Source organism: Myotis lucifugus, unplaced genomic scaffold (assembly GCF_000147115.1).
Source record: "Myotis lucifugus unplaced genomic scaffold, Myoluc2.0 scaffold_327, whole genome shotgun sequence".
NCBI lineage: Eukaryota > Metazoa > Chordata > Mammalia > Chiroptera > Vespertilionidae > Myotis > Myotis lucifugus.
Genome location: NW_005871375.1, coordinates 998970 through 1020609, shown reverse-complemented (window position 1 = coordinate 1020609; position 21640 = coordinate 998970). Strand labels below are relative to the sequence as shown.

At 50.5% G+C, this 21640-nt stretch overlaps 1 protein-coding gene and 1 long non-coding RNA gene across 2 annotated transcripts in view; one reads left to right on the top strand and one right to left on the bottom strand.

Annotated features, from left to right (window-relative positions):
* Positions 1 to 3448: 3448 nt before the first annotated feature.
* LOC102441873 (cyclic nucleotide-gated cation channel beta-3) overlaps positions 3449 to 21640 on the bottom strand; it is a 59109-nt gene continuing 40917 nt past the window's right edge. The window contains exons 12-14 of the mRNA XM_023764293.1: positions 16635 to 16718; positions 8623 to 8741; positions 3449 to 4088 (exon numbers count right to left, since the gene is read on the bottom strand). Of these exons, the coding sequence (XP_023620061.1) occupies positions 3449 to 4088; positions 8623 to 8741; positions 16635 to 16718 (843 nt within the window). The remainder of the gene's footprint in view (positions 4089 to 8622; positions 8742 to 16634; positions 16719 to 21640) is intronic.
* LOC111828299 lies at positions 4964 to 8551 on the top strand. Its single transcript, XR_002832117.1, has 3 exons — positions 4964 to 5050; positions 5598 to 6127; positions 6237 to 8551. It is a non-coding gene; the product is annotated as an uncharacterized LOC111828299 (long non-coding RNA).

Genomic DNA, 21640 nt, shown 5'->3' with positions numbered 1-21640 from the left:
TGTCAGTTGCTGTTTGAGAGAATTTAGGAAAGTCTGAAGCCTGAGCCAGGAGAGACCATTCATATGGAAAAGCAGCTGCAAACAGCTTGGGTGGGTCTGCAAATTGGATAGGGCAGGGTCAGAGGGAATCACTAGAGTGGAGCAAACAGTGTGGACCAGGCTGATGGAAACTCAGATATGGCTGCCAGTCAGCTCTGTGACAGGGGGAGGTCCCAGCACAGGAACAATAACCCCTTGGAGCACCCCTGTCTGTGAGAAAGCTTCCCCATGTTCCCTGTATGTCCCTGGATCCCCCAAAGCTGCCACCTGGTACTGGAGTTCAGAGGAAGGTAGACTGTGTAAGTTTGTGTGCTGGCCCTTTAAGAGGAACTGCCAGGGTCTCTGGCTGACTCTGTCACTCAGCCACAATCTCTGCTGGTTTTTATAGCCCAAAGTTACGGGGACTTCTCTTCCCAGCTCTGGAACCCTGAGCTTGGGGTCTGGTGTGGGGCTGGGACCCCTTGCTTCTCATGGGAGGCCTCCGCAGCCAAGATATCCCTCCTGATTAAAAAAATGCCACACGTGGGTGTCGGACCAGCCTATTCTGCACCTCTGCCCTCCTACCAGTTTCGATGTACTTTCTTCTTTACTCCTCTAGTTGTAGGACTTCCATTCAGCTAGATTTCAGGTGGTTCTGAATGACGGTTGTTCTGTAATTTAGTTGTTATTTTTTTGTGTGGTTAAGGGAGGCTGCAAGTACCAATGTTTACCTACACTGCCATCTTGGTTCTCCTATTTTCATCTTTTCTACATGCAAATTCCCTTTTATCAGGTAAATATTACTTAACAATTTCTCTGCACTCCCTTAAAACCTAAAACACCAACCAACCTTTTGTAATAGTTACCACAGTGTTAGGATACTCTAACACTGGATTAAAAAACAGTGACTACCAAATTCTACACTGTATCCCAGTGATTGATTTACCCATGGTTGGCTGGGTGTATCTGGGTGGTGGGCGTTTTGGCTGAGAGCATTGTCAAAGCCTCTCAGCACAGTGCTGCTGCAATGACCATCCTCTGGGCCTATTATGCAGAACCTAACCTTAGACACTATGGCAGTGATGGCGAACCTTTTGAGCTCGGCGTGTCAGCGTTTTGAAAAACCCTAACTTAACTCTGGTGCCGTGTCACATATAGAAATTTTTTGATATTTGCAACCATGGTAAAACACAGATGTATATTTTTGATATTTATTTTATATATTTAAATGCCATTTAACAAAGAAAAATCAACCAAAAAAATGAGTTCGCGTGTCACCTCTGATACGCGTGTCATAGGTTTGCCATCACTGCACTATGGCATTCATTAGAATGGAAGTCTGTATGTGTTTCTAACTCCGACATCAGCCCGCACTCCAGCCTCCTCACAGCACGAGGCTGGTCGTGATGCCAATGTGAGCCGACTCATGGGGACAGCTTCCTATAGTGCACTGGATTCGCTGGGAGACTTTGTAAACAGCTGTGCATGTAGGTTCCGCGAACTGTAGGCTGTGTCCGTCTGACATGTGTGCCGTCTGCCTTCCTACCCTCGTCACTTCTCACTAACGCTGCAAAGACAAGCTCACATCCGGCACCTTCTGAAGCAGACGCTTGAGGCACGTCCTGAGAGGTGTAATTCCGCCTCTGTGAAGTTGGGGTGATCTGATTGCTCCTCTTGTGAGTCTGTGGAGCCAGGTCAGTCGATCAGAAGGTTTGAGGGAAAACACTATCATCTGCTTCTTCAGCAAAGGGCATGGGCACTGAGCATGTTGCTTCGGTGATGTTCTCGGGGCTGTGAGTCCTGCTGACCCCCTGCTCTCAGGGCAGCTCACATCCCGCTCCCCCACTGCTTCCCCTCAGGCCCAGCTGCTGGTGGAGCTGACATCTGGTGACCCTTCACCTCCTCTGAGTGAAAGCTTCACAGCCCTACAAACAGGACTCCCTGCAATGTGTAAGAGGTGAGCAGCGCCACACAAGGCCTTCACACAAAACGTGTTTTTAAGGGAAAAGGTTGGTGAGTCAGAGCCAAGACCAAGACAATCAAATGAAGAGAAGAAACAGCAAGAAAAGTGGGAGGAGAAAAACCTGCCACATACAATTAGGAGAAACACCAGCTGCACGCAGCTCCTGACAGCAGAGAACTAATCTTGTGGCCACTGTGTAAAGTCACATGCTCGGGGAGTCCTAGCAACAAAGCCCCCCAAATTTAATAATAATAATAGTAATAAATAATAATAATAATAATAATAATAATAATAATAGAGAAATGAAGATCTGATTGGCCTGTGGCTTCTCAGGGCCTGGTGAGGTCTTCCTCCTTGTGAGTGGAAGCCACAATCCTGGGGACAGTGTCTTTGGGAACCAGCGAGGGTGCATCTAAGGTTCTCCGACGCTCATTCAGAGCCCTTTCCCCGACTGCCATGGTCAGCACCTCCTCCTCGCCCTGGCAGGAGCTGCGGGGATGGTGTGGGAGAGGCGGGAGGCTCAGCTGGGTGACGCTGCCCTTCTGACCAACGGGAGCCTGTCCTCTGCGGGGACAGCGCCTGCTCTGCATCCGGACCTGCCCGGTGGTCCCTCCGCAGCTCTTCCTGCATCTTCACACCCTCGTCCTCTGCCCTCTCCTCCTGCGGAGGACTCGCTGTTTTCCTGAAGAAGCAGTTGTAAAGAGTTGGTATTGAAATCATAACCAAGGACACTGCAGTGGAAGCTAAGGATGGTCACCGGGCAGGGCTGATCCGAATGCGGCTGATGGGGCGCCGAGCTGGCCCAGAGCGTGGTCGCTGAGCTGTGGGTGCAGGGAGCGGGCAGTGCAGGCTGGGCCAGGTTTCTGTCCCCCAGCATCCTTTTCCCCGCGTCCTCACTCTCTGTTAGGTGCTCAAGCCTCCTTGCTTCACTTTTAAAATATTTACTTATTTACTTTATAAAGATAGTATTTTAAATATCCTATATAATAAAAGCCTAACATATGCTAAGTGTCTGGTCATCTGGTCATCCGTTCAACCAATCAAAGCGTAATATGCTAATGATAAGCTAAGGCTGCTCAACCACTCACTATGATGTGCACTGACCACCAGGGGGCAGACAGTCCACCAGTCGACCAGTTGCTATGACGTGCACTGACCACCAGGGGGCAGATGCTCCAACCAGTAGGTTAGCTTGCTGCTGGAGTCCCACCGATCAGGACTGAGTGAGACGGGCCGGGCACACCCTGGAGCCCTCCTGTGGTCCCTCCCCAGCTGGCCAACCTCCTGCCTCCCACCCCAGCCCGGTGGGGTCCCTCGGCCTGGCCTGTGCCCTCTCGCAATCTGGGACCCCTCGGGGGATGTCGGAGAGCCGGTTTCAGCCCAATCCCACTCACCACAGGAGCTTCTGCCCCCCCCCCCAGTGCACAAATTTTGTGCACCAGGTCTCTAGTTTTTAAATAAAAAGTATTAACAGAACGCCATAAAAATACTATAGAAAGTGTGGTTTTCCCCCTGTGGGGAAGTCTCAGGGAGAAACTCCAGTCTCTCTTCTCCAACCGACTCCTCTGAACCAGTAAGTGGGAGCAGGATAGGTGGGAGCGGGTAGGTGGGGGTGCACTGGGATGGGGGTGCATTGGGCCAGGTCTCCCTGGGCCGCAGTCCCTTCTCACCTGCGTGGTTCGCTCTCCGAGAGTCCACAGGGCTCGGGTGTCTCTGGTCTTGGTGGGAAGAGGAAGGCAAGTCCTTGCGTGGGAGAGGTCGCTGCCGAGCAGTGCCCTGTGGGGAGGCGTGTGATGGGGGTTGGCTTGGGGGCACAGGCGTGGCCTTGCTCGGCCCGTGGCCCCACGCACAGCCCACAGCACTGCTCCATGTGCGTGTGGTATCGTGGACAAGGCTGCCCGCCCTCCCCGCACCGTCTCCTCGGGGACGGAGAGCGATGCCTCTAGGGGGTCGTGGGGCGCACCTGGCTTTCTCCACGAGGAGCTTTTCTGAGTCCGGGTAATGCACCAGGGTTTCCCGGAGGGACTTCCTGTCCAGGGCGAGAAGGTGCACGAAGCCGTGGGCTACCACGCTGGCGGTCCGGCGGCTTCCTGTCGCTGCCAGGAGGCTGAGAGAGAGAGAGAGAGAGAGAGAGAGAGAGAGAGCAGTCTTCCTCTTTCCCCACCAAAATCTTAAAAATAAATCAAACCCTAACCATCCTCTGCTGCAGAGATGGCTCCCTGTTGGCGAGAGCTCAGCCCACTGAGCCCTGAGCCTCCAAAGGCTGCCCCGCTCGGCTCGGCCTCCATCAGGGACTGGGCCCCTCAGCGCCTGTGGGACTCCGCCAGGTCCCAGGAGTGCAGTCTGGACTGTGTCCCCCTTGGTTTTTCTGGACCCACTTTCCACCCTCTGCTCCCCCTTTGCACTGGGAGGCTGACCCTGCGGGCGTGCCTTGCTCTGTGGGCTCCGCCAGGGAGGACGACCAGGATAAGTGGGCGGGCAGGCGGGTGGGGCTGCAGCATTCCTCCCTGCCCTCCCCTCAGGACCAGCTGAGAAGGCTGTTCCCCATCAGATCCCAGCTCCTGAGGCCTCCTGGCCTAACAGGCCCTCAGGGTTCCCGTGACTGCCCCTCTTGCCCCCACCCCAGCATGGAAACGCTCTTAGATTCTCCCTCCCTCCTGTCTTCCCTTTACTAAAGGCTTCCTAGTTACCTGGCTGGAGTGCACCTTCTGGTTTCCTCCAGGCTCTGACTGCGCAGTCAGACATCAAACCTCAGTGATGCCTGGTTACATCAGGCGAATCCCATGTCTTCCCACCCTCACCCCCAATCACCTCAGTGATGCCTGGTTACATCAGGCGAATCCCATGTCTTCCCACCCTCACCCCCAATCACCTCATAGATTCTCCCTCCCTCCTGTCTTCCCTTTACTAAAGGCTTCCTAGTTACCTGGCTGGCTGGTTACATCAGGTGAGTCCCATCCCTCCCCACCCTCACCCCCAATCACCTCAGTGATGCCTGGTTACATCGGGTGAATCCCATGTCTTCCCACCCTCACCCCCCATCACCTCAGTGATGCCTGGTAACATCAGGTGAGTTCCATCCCTTCCCACCCTCACCTCCCAGATCACCTCATTTCTCAGTATCCCAACTGCTCTGTAGCCAAGTCACTCGCATTACAACATCCCACTTGAATGTCACTGAATTCTGGTATTTATATTCCTTAGAGACATAGCTGAGCGTTTTGCATGTGGGAAGTAACCAACATAGAGTAAATAAATGAATAAAACAGGTAAACAGCCAATTCCCGCCCCCCCCCCCAAAAATAGCCAACAACACACACACACAAAAACACACCGGGTGAACAAAAATACTATCATTCACCAGTAACTTGGAAAATAAAGCTTGGTCTTTGAAACCAAGGCAAGAAAAAACATATCTCAAATGTTTTAAAAGAAACAACACTGCTGGCTATGCAGTGAGACAATAACACAGACTGAATGTCGCAGAGCCAACCAGTCAGACGCGGAGAAAGAAGGCCACACAAATAAACACAGTCTAGGGGGGTGGTGGGGGGAAGGCGGGAGCTGCATGACTCTTAGCCTGAGGGTTGACTGTAGACAATGTGCCCTCCTCCAGCTGCTGCTGCAGAAAGGGAGCATCCCAGACGACTGGCTGCTTATTGTGAACAAACTAATCAAGCATGTGGGACCTTCAGAATTCCTGTGGTCTGTATATAAGCAAACACCATTCTCTAACTAAAGAAAGACTTGAAGTAGTGATGGCAAAGAAGTTTCCAAATTAATGGCAGACACTGGACCACAGATCCAGAAAACTCAGGGATTACTGAGCATAAAAACTACCCAAGAAACTCTATCCCTCGACATATCATATTAAAACGGCAATACACCAAAAACAAAGAAAACCTTGAAAAGAGCAGGAGGAACAAAGAGGAACAGCAGCAGACTTTTTATCCCAAACTGTGCAAGTGAGAAGAGAGTGGGATGACCACCCACCAGAATTCTTTGTACAGTGAAATTGTCCTATGAAAGTGAAGGAGACACAAAGATTTGTCAGGAAAAACAAAAACGAGGAATGTCAACATTAGCAGAACTACTCTGCAAGGAATGTTGAAAGAAGTTCTTCACAAGGAAGGAAAATGATAACAGGTTAGAAACGCAGGTCTTCGTAAAGAATGAAAGAACATGGAGAAAGAGCAAATGGTGGTAAAATAACACTAAAATATTTTATTACTCTTAATCCTAATTGATCTAAAAGGTAACTCCAGCATGTGGGTAAGGGAAAGGACCACCCAGTATCCTGAGGCCGGAGGGAAAAGCTGGGGAACGGTTCTGAGGCTGCACACACACGTAAGCCGTCCAGTGTTATGTGAAGGGAGACTTAACTCCATTTAAAATGTGTATTGCAACTCTAGGGCCACCACCAAACTTTTTTGAAGGGAGTATAATTGCTATGCTAAGGGAGGAGAGAAGATGGAATCATATAAAATGCTCCATTAAAGCCCGAGGAGGCAGAAGAGGGGAAAACCTAATGCAAGGCCACCTTGAGGCACAGACAGGGCCTCTACCTGCACTGCCCATTGAACTTGGTGCAGGACCAGCCAGGCCGCTCCAGAATGGAGTTACTCCTCCAACACAGAAAGTGTACATGTTGGCCATGTTAACGCCTACTTCTTTTGCTCAGTTGTTTCACATTTTAAACGTATTGCTCCATGGCAAAGCATGGACATTTTAGTCCTTTCCTGAGGTTCTCCCCAAGACAGGCTCTGCCTTCACCTTTTCTTTAAGGAAGCAAAATAAATGTTTATCTATCTATCTATCTATCTATCTATATCTATTATTTATTTATCTATATATCATTCATCAATCAGTATATTAGCTATTTATCTATTTTTCTATTTACTTACCTATTTATTATCCATTAATCAATCTCTACTAGTATATATCATCCACCAATCAATCTATTAGTTATTTACCTACCTTTCTATCTATTTACTTACCTACATATCATCCATTAATCAATCTTTCTATTATCTACTTACCTGTCTACCATCTATCACCACAATCATCTCTTCAGTCATGCACCTACCCACCTTCCTATCTATCTTCCTGCCTTTTTCTCTATGGAATGGATGCTAATATTTGAAGACTCGATGCTTGGATGAGCCTATTTCTTCCCCCCGGTCACCTTGACAGGGGTGCAGAGGTCAGGCAGAGCCAGGTGGCCATGGGGAGCTTAGTTTGGAGCTGCGAGTGTGTCTGTGCTGTCAGACTATGACAGCAGAACGGAAGTCACATGTTTAAATGCCAGGTTATTTTTAGATTTCTCCAGCTTTAATTAACCTTGCCTACAGGTTACACATTTGCAGTGCTTGATGAGTTTTTGAACAAAGAAGTTGCCAAATGCATTTTGCCCAAACTCTCTCAGCACTGTTTCAAATAGCACCCCCTCCACAAACACTTCTCCAGCATTCCACCATAGAAAGCCTCACTCATTAAGTAGCTTAGAAAGAGGATCCCTAAATGCGTGCCACCCCACACAGTTTCGGAAGGAGCACTGCTGGGGACACGTGGGACTAGTGATTCGTGTCCAGGGAACAAGGACTGGCTCCAATTCTAGTTCCTCCTCTGAGTGCCGGGACCTCAGATACAAGCCTAAGGACCTTTTTGGTTTTCACGCCCATCATGCATCCACTGAGCACCTGCGTGTTTCAGCACAGGGAGGCTGGGCAAGAGGAGAGTTATTAGAGCGTGTGCGGTTTTCTGGAAAGGACACAGGCTTTGGGATGAGGTGCCACCATTTATTGAGTGCAGCTCTGAGCAGTTACTTACTCTCTCTTTCAGGAAGCAGGGCCACCTGTGAACGCCTGCTGTAGGTATCTGATCATCTTTAGACAGACATAGTGTTTATAGACTCCTGATATTCAATTATGACAATGGTGCTATTGGGTAAATTTCTGGCTGAGAACTTTTGAACCTGAGTTTGTGTTATGTAACTAACAAGCAACAAATATACTAACTTTGTGTAGGAGGGGTTATATGTGCATGTAATGCAAACCAGCTCCCAGAAGCCGGGAGCCTCATACTCTGCCATAAGCAAGCTGGGGACCCAGGAAAGCTGATGCGCAACAGCCTGAGCCAAAGGCCTGAGGAGGGGAGAACCGGAAGCTGAAGGGCTAAGTCAGGTCTGGGTCAAAAGCCCAAGAACCAGCAGTGCTTATGTCTGACATCCAAGGGCAAGAGAAGGGGGCCGTCTTGAAGCACCATCTTATATAAAACTGCTGTTTGAAACGTTTACCCTGCTATTTTGGCTTCTGTAAACACTTGATTGCTTAAATAATAAGAAAAATAAGTCCGACAACAGTGAGCTCTCACTTCCTCTCGCTACTCACTCATTCCTTTTTCCAACACCTGCTCAGCCTCCACCTGACTAGCACGACCCAGTCCTCGGGACTGCAGAGCTGCCGGGGCCAAGTCTCTGGGGGAGGCAGGGGGCACCTGGGAACGCGCAAGTCCCTGTTTTCCCAACGCTCTCGCAAGTCAGACCTGTAATAAATCGAAGCAGGAAACTTACAAGTTTTGTGACCTAAGATTTTTCATTTATGACAAGCGGCAGACTGCGGTTGGAGGTGTCTTTCAGGTACCTGATTTCTCCAAACACTGTCCCAGCTTTCAGAGTGACCAGAACTTGAGCTCCATCAGCGCCTCCAAGAACCCGGACTTCCCCCTGCTTCACGATGTACATTTCCTTGCCGATTTCTCCCTGTGTGCCAGACATAAAGAGGAACTTTATTCCTGACAGTTACTCCCCAAACGAGGAAACAGAAACTCTTCTAGAGGAAAACATGGAGAAGAAGGAGGAAGAAACACCAATGGAAAAGCAGTCGCCTGGAGGCCTGAGGCAGTACAGCCACTGGGTGACACAGCGCGTGGAAGGAAGTTACCAGGACCTGTGAGCAGTGACGCCCGGGCGTGTGGGCGCAGCTCAGCCAGCACTTGCTCCGGGAGCGGCGGCAGAGGGAGACCCGGCTGTCTCCCCGAAGCACCTGCGCTACAACCATGACTCGCCAGCCTGACTTCTGCCTACAGCACCAGGTCTGGCTTTAGAAACGGGGCTGTTTATGCTGCTATCCTTGCTCCATGACGAGAGCAAAGTGTGAGTGCGGCGGGTTCCTGCTTATCCCGGGGCTCCTGGCGGCGGGCAGGACCCTGCCTGCTCCCACGCCCGGGGGAAGGCATTACTCTGGTGCCCAAGGCACGGTGGCAGGACACACCCGCTGTCAGCGCTGTTTAATGGAAGGAGAGATGTGTGAGGTGTACTTGGCATCTACTTTGGAGTCTAAACCATGGTTGGTCCTGTAGCTACGTGACCAGCCTCATTTAAGAACAATAAAATGGCAATAAATACATAGCTATCAACAATTGAATCTAAAAAACAAATGAACCAGCAGAACAAAAACCATGGATGGGGCCAAGTGGGTACTAGACTCACCGAGGGTGATTGCTTTGTAAGTTATACATGTCTAACCACTATGTTGTACACCTAAAACTCATACAATATTTCAACTATAATTGAAAAATAAAAACTGATTAAAAACCCCACAATGGATCCCAACACTCAGATGGGCCTCTCTCTGTGGAGATATTTTGCTCTGTGACTACTGCTCAAGCTGGAGAAAACCCACCCAGGTGACCCTCTCAGAGGAGACCCAGGAGGCCTGCTCCTGATTGCTCTAGCCTTTGCCTGCGCATGTCTTTTTCCTACTGTCCCTGCGCCGTGTGCGTGGCTGCAATAACTCTTCAGCCATAATGATAACTTTACATCGACTCAGACGAATCACCAAGCCAGTGGGTGGGGTGGACCCTCGAGATGTTCCTTCTCACTCCAAGAGGCAGGAAGAATTAATGTCTTACAAGAGACCTAAGTGGCACCTGGGCCATGAAAAGCTGTTTGACGCGGAATGAGCCAGTTTGCACAACCCTAGGCAAACTATTGGGTAATAGCCCCTCGATATTAGCTTTCTTTTTTTTTTAAATTAAATCTTTATTGTTCAGATTATTACAGTTGTTCCTCTTTTTTTCCCCCCATAGCTCCCCTCCACCAGGTTCCCACCCCACCCTCTGCCCTTACCCTCCCCCCCCCCCCACTGTCCTCATCCATAGGTGTACGATTTTTGTCCAGTCTCTTCCCGCACCCCCACACCCCTTTCCCCCCCGAGAATAGTCAGTCCACTCCCTTTCTATGCCCCTGATTCTATTATATTCACTAGTTTATTCTGTTCATCAGATTATTTATTCACTTGATTTTTAGATTCACTTGTTGATAGATGTGTATTTGTTGTTCATAATTTGTATCTTTACCTTTTTCTTCTTCTTCCTCTTCTTAAAGGATACCTTTCAGCATTTCATATAATACTGGTTTGGTGGTGATGAACTCCTTTAGCTTTTTGTTATCTGTGAAGCTCTTTATCTGACCTTCAATTCTGCATGATAGCTTTGCTGGGTAAAGTAATCTTAGTTGTAGGTTCTTGGTCTTCATCACTTTGACTATTTCTTGCCACTCCCTTCTGGCCTGCATAGTTTCTGTTGAGAAATCAGCTGACATTCGTATGGGTACTCCCTTGTAGGTAACTGACTGTTTTTCTCTTGCTGCTTTTAAGATTCTCTCTTTGTCTTTTGCTCTTGGCATTTTAATTATGATGTATCTTGGTGTGGTCCTCTTTGGATTCCTTTTGTTTGGGGTTCTCTGTGCTTCCTGGACTTGGAAGTCTATTTCTTTCACCAGGTAGGGGAAGTTTTCTGTCATTATTTCTTCAAATAGGTTTTCAATATCTTGCTCTCTCTCTTCTTCTGGCACCCCCATAATTCGGATGTTGATATGTTTGAAGTTGTCCCAGAGGCTCCTTACACTATCTTCATATTTTTGGATTCTTTTTTCTTTTTATTTTCCGGTTGGGTGTTTTTTGCTTCTTCGTATTTCAAACCTTTGACTTGATTCTTGGGGTCCTCTAGTCTGCTGTTGGAACTCTGTATAATATTCTTTATTTCAGTCAGTGTATGCTTAATTTCTAATTGGTTCTTTTTCATAACCTCGAGGGTCTCACTAGGTTTCTTGAGGGTCTCACTCAATTTATCGGCGGTTTCTAGAAAATTCTTGAAAAACCTTAAAAGTGTGGTTTTGAACTCTATATCCAGTAGTTTGCTTTCCTCCATTTCTGTCATTTTTTTCCTGTTTCTTTGTCTCCACATTTTTTATGCATCCCTGTGTTGATAGAGTGGCTTTCTGTGCTAGGTGTCCTATAGGGCCTAGTGGCTCAGCCTCCTCAATTACCTGAGGTGGACACTCTTGGTGCACCCCTTTGTGGGCTTTGTGCAGAGTCTTGTTGTAGTTAAGCCTTGATTGTTGTAGGTATCACTGGGAGGAATTGACCTCCAGGCCAATTGGCTGTGAGAATCAGCTGTGTCTACAGTGGGAGAACTTCTGTGCTGAAGACACCCTTCTGGGGCAAGACTTGCTTCAGTGGGGCTTTGTTGCTCACTGAGTCTGCCCCCTGAGTGTGTCCCTTATGGATCTGAGGAGTTGTAATCTGGATGGTCCCACTCTGACCACTGGGTACACTGGTTCTTGGATCTCTAAGAAGGTGCTAATTTAGCTTCTTCCTGAGGCTACCCAGTAGGAGCTATGGAGAGATCTGCAGATTCCTCTTCTTTGTTTGGAGATGCCCAGATGAGGCCCAGCTGTGAAGCAATGCAAGCTACTGTGGGGCCTTGAGCCTTCTTTTGGAAGTTCTGGGTCTCTCTGACCCAGCTGCAGTTTGTTAAGTAATTTTCAGATTGCAAAGGGCCAGGCCTTTCATATGCAAAAGCCTCTGCGCACAGCTTGGGTGGGGCGGGGTCTCGGGGGATCAACAGGGTGGAGCAAGCAGCTATGGCTGCTCCTCAGTCCTACCCTAAGAGGCCCCGCGTCTCAGTGTCCTGGTAATCGCTGCAAGCACCTCTGAGAGAAAGCAGCCCTCGAGTTCTGACTGATGCCAGACAGTTCAGTTTCTCCCCTGTATGAGTCTGGGTCCCCAGAGACTGGCCCGGAACTGGAGTTCAGAGCAGTCGGGAGCTTGTGACTCCCTCCTGATTCAAAAAGACAACCGTGTCCTCAGTTGCCAGCCCTTTCCATGTGCGCCTCCGTACCTCTGCACTTTACTTCCACACCTCCTCTGAGTCTCAGTGTGCTTTTCTCTTTCCTTCTAGTTGTAGAATTTCCACTCAGCCAGCCTTCCTGTGGTTCTGGATGATGTCCATTTTGTCTTTTAGTTGTATTTTTGAAGTGAGCCCCTCGATATTGTCAAAAGGTCAGAAGCACTAACCTTGACTCGGGATGCAACAACGGGGACTCGAGTTTATGCTCTGCCATGGCGGCGAGGTGTGCCGTGTGCCAGGGCAGAGAGGCTTGCGAGACAGCCACTCGTTTATGAACGAGGGAGATACAACTCAACCGCTCTCTGGGAAGTTCTGAAGTCTTTCAACACCAGGGGCTGTTGTCCTGAACACGAATTGTTGTTGTGTTATAATTATTGGTACACTCTACCTCTTAGGTAACCTCTGTACAGTTGAAGTCCTCATTTCCTCTGTCCTTTATGAGGAAGGGAGGGTAAGTATTATTTCCATTTCACAGAAAGGAAAGGCGCAGATTGACTTAGCTGACTGGCCAAAGCCCCATGACAGGCATTAGAAGCAGAAAGAGCCCAGAAAACACATCTCTTGACTGAGCGAGGCAGGTAGTGTGCTTAGGTTTTCCCTGTGCAGGATGTTAAGCATGCCTGTATTCTCATGTACATATCAAAGCAAGTTTCCAATACAGAGGGATCTTATTGGGGTTATTTCCATGATATCAATGCTAATAACAATATCTTGCATTTGCATAGTACTTTTAAAAATCATAATATCTGGTAGTTATGTTGCTCCTTATTTTAATTCCTATATTCCTTCTATCAGAACATCCTACTTTATAATTACAAAGCACTTTCATAGATACTAACTCATTTCTTTCTTTTATCCCCCCTTTTATTTGATTTATCGGGGTGACACTGAATGACAAGATCATACATGTTCAGGTGCACAATTCCACAGCACATCATCTGTGCACTGTGCCACCCAACTCAGGTCCCAGCCCATCGCCATTTATTCCCCCTCTACCCGCCTGCAACTCATTCATTCTTGCAGTAATCCCAGTGAGGCCAAATAGGAGAGAGATCATTATTGTTATTTAAAACTGGTGGTAGAGGCTTGAACACTGGTGTGTTGAGCAACCGCACAAGGCTGGCAGCTGACGGCTTTAGCAGCAGCAGCGCCGTGTCACTGGGCTCTAACACGTACAGCTAGCCCACACCCAGCAATGCCTCCAGCACCAAGACCAGTCTCTTAGGAACCAACAAAGCAGCTATGCATTATTTTTAGAAGTACCTGAAAATTAGTTTTCCAAGAGACACTCAGAAAAGCAATGATTAGAACAGGGCCAGATTCCTTATTCTCCGCATGGAGTGAGGCTCGAGTTGCTGGAGTGATTTTTCAAAGGCAGTTATTACAGCTGCCAGGAGGCAGAAGTACATAATGGGTGCTTAAATATAGTTCAGCACTTTTAATTATTTTTTAACGATCATTTCAATAATTTCCCAAGGAGATTTGGCATAATCAACGAACCAAAACTTCCACGGTTGCTTGCATATTTCTAGGCTAATTTAAGCCTTTCCTGCAAGTTTAATTAGCTTGCGAGTGAAGTAGACAGTCCTCAGAGCACAAGGTGTGGGAGCGTGTGCAAAGCAAGATCAAACCCCGCCCCAGGCTGGCTGTGTGCTGATGGGGAGGAAGGCAGAGGGCGAGAGCTGCGTGGGGAGGGTGGCAACCCTCACGGTTTCAGGTCCCGGGGGAAGCTGTTTGCAGGGCTGCTGGGAGCACTGCGACACTCAAATAATTCTGCCACTCGTGCCTGGAAAACTCCCAGATGCGCTGTGAAGCAGGCCCCGCTGCCACGTGGTCGGGGAGGCCCCCCTCGCCCCCTCGACTCTGAGGATTAGGCAGGTCAGCAAACCCTGAGCCCTGGCGTTTCTTCAGTTACTCAGGCAACCTCCAAAGATCAGAGTCTCTTCTCCTTTCCGTTTGCTACAGTGGTTTGTGGAAATGATAAGCAAAAACTAAGCGTAATTTAGGTTTCTAAAATCTGGTCAAGTGACAAGCTTTCATCTGTCATTATTAACTATGACTCAAATCCCCTCTTCAAAGCCGAACAGAGAAACACGCTGTGGCCTCTGCCTTCTCGTCTCTGCTCCCCTGCCTAGTCCCTTCCTCCCCGCATCTGTGCTCAATGAGTGACGGGTGTGACGTGAGCGAGAAATCAGCCAAAGTGGCAGTAGAGCCCCTGTCTCCTCTCGGCCGTCAGTCCTGCTGCCAGGGCACCGTGGACAGGTCATTCCAGGCGCCACTGCCGCAAAAGGGTCCTTAAGCTGGGCTGTTTGCATTCCCATTGTAATGCACGTGGTTTCATATCACCGAGCTGCCTACTTTTGGGGACTGGATTGTGTGGGATTGTATGTTCTCGGTTTCCATCAATCACCACCTCTGACAGCTCCTTCGCGCTGCCCTCTCCGGTTCCCCCCTGACCTCCATAAACACTGTGGCCTTGGTCCTCTTCCCTGACCTTTACTTGAGCTTCCATGAAGTCAGCTTCTGTGACCCGTGGTTCCCAAAGACTGACCTCCAGTTCCCTCCTCTCTCCTGTACAAGACTGATGTCCAAGGTCTCCCCCGCCGCCCTGGCGTGCCCAGCACTGGGTGGGACGTTACCTTCACCCTCTGCCCAGCAGGCCACTTGGACATGCCACGCTCCGTCCTGCCTCAGCTCCAAGTCTTCACGTCTCGTTAGATTTTTGGAGGTCATGCCCACCGCCTGGCCTTCATTCCCCTTGGAGAGTGGCAGGTGTTGGAGGAACGTGTTTGTCATTTCACTTAGTGCTTATTTCATTTGTTTACTGCTTATCTCTTCCATCAGGCAGTGATTCTCGACTTTGGCTGTATTTTAGAATTGCCTGGGAGCTTTTAAAATATGCTTCTTTTTAATTGATTTTTAGAGAGAGGGGGAGGGAGAGAGATAGGAATATCAATGAGAAACTTCCTGGATCCGCTGCCTCCTGCATACCCTCTGCTGGGGATCGAACGGGGACCTCTTGGTTCCTAAGTGGATGCTCCATCACTGAGCCGCACCAACTGGGCAAGACTCATCTGGGAGCTTTTAAAAGCTTGATATGTGGGTCCCACCAGACCAGCCGAGTGCTGGGGCTGGTGAGTCGGCTGTCACTGGGCAAACAGCCTGGCACTGGACTGAGTCCCTGGAGGACAACAACAACCCTTTTATTTGATTTTTTCACTGCTGTTTGTCCCCAGAACCCAGCACAGTGCCTGGCCCATTGTATTCCAAACACTTAATGAGTTGCACTGACTAAACAATACTGAGGCTTTGAGCTGGTGACCCACTGCCTTTTCTGCACGCTCTGCTCTGCAGACCAGCCCTGCTCCCTGCCCCAGCGCACAAGCTCTCCTCTCTCTGGAATGCCGTTTCCTCCTGGTTCGTGCCAGTTCCTCCTTCCGGACTTAGCTTGAGCGTCATGTTCTCCAGGAAGTCCTGCCCTGGGACTGTGTCCTCAGCGCCTGAGCTTCCTCCCACGCAGCGCTCACAGGTGACTCGGGACGCAGTGCTCCTCGCCGCACTCGCCCGGAGCTCCGGGGTCGGGGATCGGGGATCGCTCTCATGTCTCTGAACTCCTCATTTCCTCTACTTTTCATGTTGGCTATTGTCTTGACTATGGATTTAGTCTCTCGAGACATAAAACCCAAGGTCATCATCCCTTCCCTCCCTTCACGTTAGTCCTCAGAGATGTAGGGAAATGCTCACTGTAGAGTGAAATACCGGCACACATTTGGAAATTGATCATGATGGTCATAGACTGAAATAGGATGCAGCTCTAAAAATGAGGCTGTAGAAGATGAAAATATGTAAAATGTTCGTGTAATATGCTACATGACAGGACAAGCTTCAAACGTAAGCACAGTGTGACGCCAGGTCTCTGAAACTACCCCTCAAGCAGTATAACAAGACAGGCCGACCCACAGGAGAACGGTTGTTTCTGGTGGTGGAATTTCTGTCTTGGTGCTTTTATATGTTTTCCTTTTAAAAAATAATGAACATGGAGCATTTTTCATGAAAAGCACAGTAACATTTTAAAAATATTTATTTTTAAGTTAATTATCACTCACTGGAGGAGCTAAAGGGGAGTAAATGATAGCTTGTGGACGACAGGAGAGGGCAGGCCCAACCTTCATCTCCAGCTTTCCCTCCTCTTTAAGGATTTGGAATCAATGGGTGTGATGCTTGATGGTTTACGTTCGTAAAAGGCAACTTTTCAGACGACCCATCTAGGTCCTGCAGGTACTGACATCCGGGTCATGTCCCACGTTGAGCTTGGAGAGCACTGCTGTTGTCACAGAGCGTCTGCCATCATTGCTGCTGGGCCACGGCCGCCCGGGCAAATTCACACCCGGCTCCTGACTTATGTCTGAGCTCCTCCATGTACCTAGTTACCTGCCGTGCGCGTGACGAATAGCACACTCACCTTTCTGCAGACAAAGTCACCAGGTAAGCAGACGGTGGACCTCAACCTGAGCAGCAGGTCATGAAGCATCTGGGTGTCACAGCCCTGCAGAGGAAAGCGAGAGAGAAAAGCAGTTCATGTCACCGCAGCTCAAAGGCCAGTATTCCAGGACGTGAAAATGCAATGGGAGTGACGAGCAACAGATGACTCTGTGTTGACACTAAAATATTAGTTGCCAGTGGATGTGGGCTTTTCTTGACCCAGAATTTAGGAAACAAACCTAAAGCTATGGTACAGCAAGAGTTTGGGTGCTGGTCGATAGATTTGGGCTTCGATCCTGTCTCCAGCCTCTATTACTGCCTAAGCGCCCGTGCCCTCAGTTTCCTGATCTGTTAAATGAAGTGGAAATAATACTTATCACATAATGGCAAAATTTTACTCCTGCAAAACCTAATGCTTCATTGATGATAGCTACTCATGATTGTGATAATAATTATTAGTAGCAATTAAGACTTTCATATATCAAAATCTTGGCTGAATTTTTTTTCTTGTAACATTTCATACTATTGTCAGATATTATTGCAAGTCTGATGTCTTCCTTTTCTAACTCAATTATCATCACCTCAAAGTAGGATAATAGACACAAAGTCAATGATCTGGGGGTGATGACTGTTCAGATGGACTTTGTTAGTGTAAGACACAGGTTATTTGCTGGAATAACTGCCTGGATGTGATCTCTGCCCACAGAATTGTAACTTATCGAATGAAAGGCTAAATGAAAGCCTGTAGGTGCCTCCACAGCCTCCCCTTCTGTGGTGCTTTGAATCTCTTGCTTTCCCAGAGCTTTTACTCTCTCCCCCGGGAGCCGCCTGCACAGCAGCTTTCCTGCTGCGGCGGGTCCTGCCCCCCGTGGGGGTCCTGCCCACCCGTAGGGGGTGCTGCCCACCCGTGGGGGGCGTTCTCTTGCAGGGAGCCGAGAAGTAGGGGAAGGAGAAGCAGGGCTGTGCCCGTCTGTGACGGTTCTGATTCCCGTCGCAGTCACCGTTCTCTGTAACAGTCAGTGGCCACCAGCTGGCCTAGATCCATATGAAGTTCAGACCTCGGGGTTGCTTGACGGATAAGGAAAGTTAATAATTTGTGATCGAAGTAACTTCAAGTAGCCATTGGTGAGAAGCATTCAGATGAACTGACTGTAGCTTCTGGTGATCCGGATAGAAAAATGCCAGGGCCACCAGGCAGCCGCCTCAATCCGCCCAACCAGCATGGCGAGGAGACGGAGGGGCTGCCGAGAGCAGTGGGAGATGGAAGAGGCACGCCTGGGGGGGATGCTGTCAGGGAGCAGAGCCGCTGTGACTGGTGGTGGAAGCGAGTCCTGTCACAAGGCGCCCGGGGTGAACACTGTAGCACTTTCGAGAGGGGCGTTTGCTGCCGCCTGGGCCGCGGTGGGAGAGAGGGGAGCATCTGGGCACACATGGGCGTCATTCGAGGGCAAGTAGGACAGATACAGATATTGAAGATCTGTAGGTTTGAATACCCTAGAGTGGCTAAGAGTAATAAGCCAGGTCCCTCCTCTCTGTAGACATAGATATGACTGAACTCAACAATGTGCTCTGCACAAAAGCAAGCTGCGGCTCACCGTCCATACGATTCCACCTGCGAAAACCACGCAAAACACTACGGCGGTCACTGACGCCGACATGGACACAAAGAAAAATGACAAAACGGGGATTGGAAGGGCGCCCTAAAAATCATTGTGGTGGGGTGAAGGGAGGAGGATGGATCTGGGAAAAGCACCGATGAGACTCCAACTTAATTTTTATCAACCCTAACAGGAATAAAGTAAAACATACATCCGGGGATTGTCTGCAGGCACCAACCCCCTTTTCGGAGGATTGCATCGTCTTCTCTTCTCTCCTTCAAGGGCCACTGGCAGGAAGCGCTGGCAAGGTCCGCAGGCAGCGTTAGCCACCAGGGGCCAGGCCTGCCGCAGAGGAGCCTTCCTCATAGTAGACCCGCCAGCTCTCTGCTCACAGCAGCTGTCCTCAGGGGAAACATTGGGACCACTCTAAATGGGAATTTTTGTTAACTGCACATAACATTTGCATTGCATTCACTAGTTTCTTGCTTCTTCCGAACTGTAATAAAGACTTACAGTTTAAATTTCATCGGTTAAGTGACTCTGTGGCAGACGCCAGGCCTTTGGCCGGGTGGGCCGGAGGGGGGGGCCGACCGCTCCCCTTCTCACCGGCGCTCAGGCCGGGTGGAACTGAGTTTGTGTTGTGAAGTCGTTATGTGTTATGAGTGGTTTGGAAACAATTACATTTCCCCTCCCAGGAAATGATGATTTTCTTGGAACACATGTTGCTCCATTGCTGTGTGACTAAAACATCCCATCTGGTTCGCTTCCTCCGCGGATGCCCCTCCGTTTGCTGTGCAGGTGTCCGCGGGGACATTCCAAGGACAGGAAGTCAGGGCACAGCCACTGTTGCCTCAGTGTCCCCTTTTCTACAGAGGGAGAGGGGTTGCGTAAGAGTTGACGGTAAAGCTGTAGTAACACATAACATTTGCATTGCATTCACTAGTTTCTTGCTTCTTCCGAACTCCCTGTGATGCCTCAAATTAGTTAACGTGGTCCTCACCTCTGCTTTTTATTTATTTTATTTGTAAATTTGTTTTTATTGTTGAGAGTATTACAGATGTCCCCCTTTGTAGAGGGCCCCCCAAGGAAGACACATGGGCATGCTTCCTAAAATATTGTCAGCTGAACCCAAGGTGACTGGCAGAGCCGAGCCTTGGACACACATCTAACCAAGATGGATGTGTTCTCAGCATTGACTCTTCTCTTCACTGCCCAGGTGTTGGGAGTGGGTTTTATTATTGTAAATCCAGCCAAGCACTAGGAATGAATAGGACTCTCCTCCCTCTGACTGGCCCCGCCCTGTGGGAGGGGCCCTGAGGTGGAGCCACGCCCTAGGGTCCCTGACCCTAGGAAGTTCTTTTCATAACGGCAAGCTCCGAGCACGACTGTAGAGTTGGTAAAATGTACCTGTAGGACTTCTCCGTTTCTAGGCTCATCCCTGCTTCTTTGAAAGGGGAGTTACCAGTAATTTATAATTCGCGGGATTTAAGTCACTCCCAGGGACAAACACGGACTCCACCGGGAGCTCCAGGCCCATGGAGCCCTGGTGGGCGGGTCCAGGCAGGCATCCGCCCCAGCTGGCCATTGCCTGAGGCCACGCTGTGTGGGAGCAGCGCCGACGGGGAGAAGTAATTTGCAAAGTAGATAATGCCACGCTTCCGAGTTCTGAGCGACTCGGGACCCCGGTGCACCTCGGTGCAAAGCGGAGATCACCGTTAGCCGACGTGGAGGACGGGACCCACCCTCCAGGGCAGCCCGCCCTTACCTGTGCGGACACCACGGGATGGCTGCGTCTCAGTAAGAACAGGAATGACAACGACCGACTATGTGCAGGGCTGCCGTGAGCACATCACGTGATTCAGTCACTGCCCCACCACCCACCCACCGAGGTGCTGTCCTATCTATCTGAGTCCTCCGGCCGTGGGTGGGTGTGGGGCGCCCTCCAGCGCTGGACGGGCAGGGGAATGGAGCGCACCTGGTCATAGCCATTGCTCAGGGTACCCCAAAGCCCAGCAGCAACACTCATCGCTGGACGCGAAGTTGGTAGGACTGGACGCAGGGGCCCGCCTCCGGCTCAGGCCTCCGGCGTGTGTGAGCGTCTGCCTGGGAGGCTGGACTCATTCCCCCACGACGAGGTCTTTCCGGGCTCCGTGCCCCGGGTCCCAGCGCAGACCCCGGCGTCCTGCGGTGGGCGCCGCCCCTCCCCTGGCAGCAGGCGGAGGCGCTGTGCCCCGGGGGTGCGGGTGGGCGCCGCTTCCTGTGGGCACCGGCCTCCGGTCTGTTAGGCGGCTTCCCTACAGGACGCGGTTTCAATCCCAGCCACGAGGCGGCGCAACAGACCGTTCATGCCCTTTTCTCCCTCTTCTGGCAACTCCCTCTAGTCTAGAGGCAAAATGTGCTTCTCCTAGCATTTAATTTCATAAAACATTTACAAATCAAAATTAAAATGATAAATTATCAGAGGGGAGGGGAGTTGCCCAGCCTCCGAGGACGGAATCGCACCTTGCTAGCTTCATACTTGGGCTTGCTGGAACTGCACGCAGTCTGCAAGAGAGTCATTTTTAAGAAAAAATAAAGGAAAATATTTTGATTTGACCATTCATTTCTGCGCTTTAGAAACTCTGATCACCCCATGTGCAAGCAGCAAATCTTACTAATTAGCCACAGTTGATTGAAGCAAAATTTTAGTAAAAAATAGGACTCTAATTCTACCTTCTTTGAGTAAGAGGAGAAACCCCATGAGCCCAGGGCCTTATCGTGGAGGGGCAGTCGGGGTGAGTGCGTCAGGGGTGCGGGAGTGAAGGTACCTGACCGAGCCCAAGCCTGAGGCCATGGCGGGCGGAGCCGGACACCAGGGCGAAGCGCCCGCCCGCTGCTCAGAGCCCAGGCGCGGCCAGCGGCGCGCTCGGTAAAGGCCGCAGCCGGGTCCGAGTCCGGCCCTGGGATGGCTCCAGAGGCGGCGGAGCGGTCAGACCGCAGCCCCGGGTCAGCGGCCGCGTCTCCGGGTTTACACTCGGTCAGCGTCGGGGCTGCTCCCTCCGCCTGCAGCCGGCCTGTCCCTGCAGCTCTGGCCGCGCCGGAGGGAGGCCCGGAGCGAGCTCGTGTCCACCTGGCGGCCCGGGACCCGGCGCGCTGGGAGCCCAGCTCATGTCACGGTGCAGGCAGCCTCGGCTGGATGACACGGAGACCCTTGGCCTCCGATCATGTAAAGCCAAGTCCCTCCGTGATGGGGCCTCACCCCGTCAGTGGAAGGCCCGGCGGGAGAGAAGGCTGACCCCCGGGAGGAGGGACCTGCTCCCGCCGCCCCGCGCCATCCCGCCCCGGCGCACCGCCATCCCCGACGGAGGCGCGTCTTCTCTCCCTGCGGTGCGCTGGCTGTTTCCCGTCC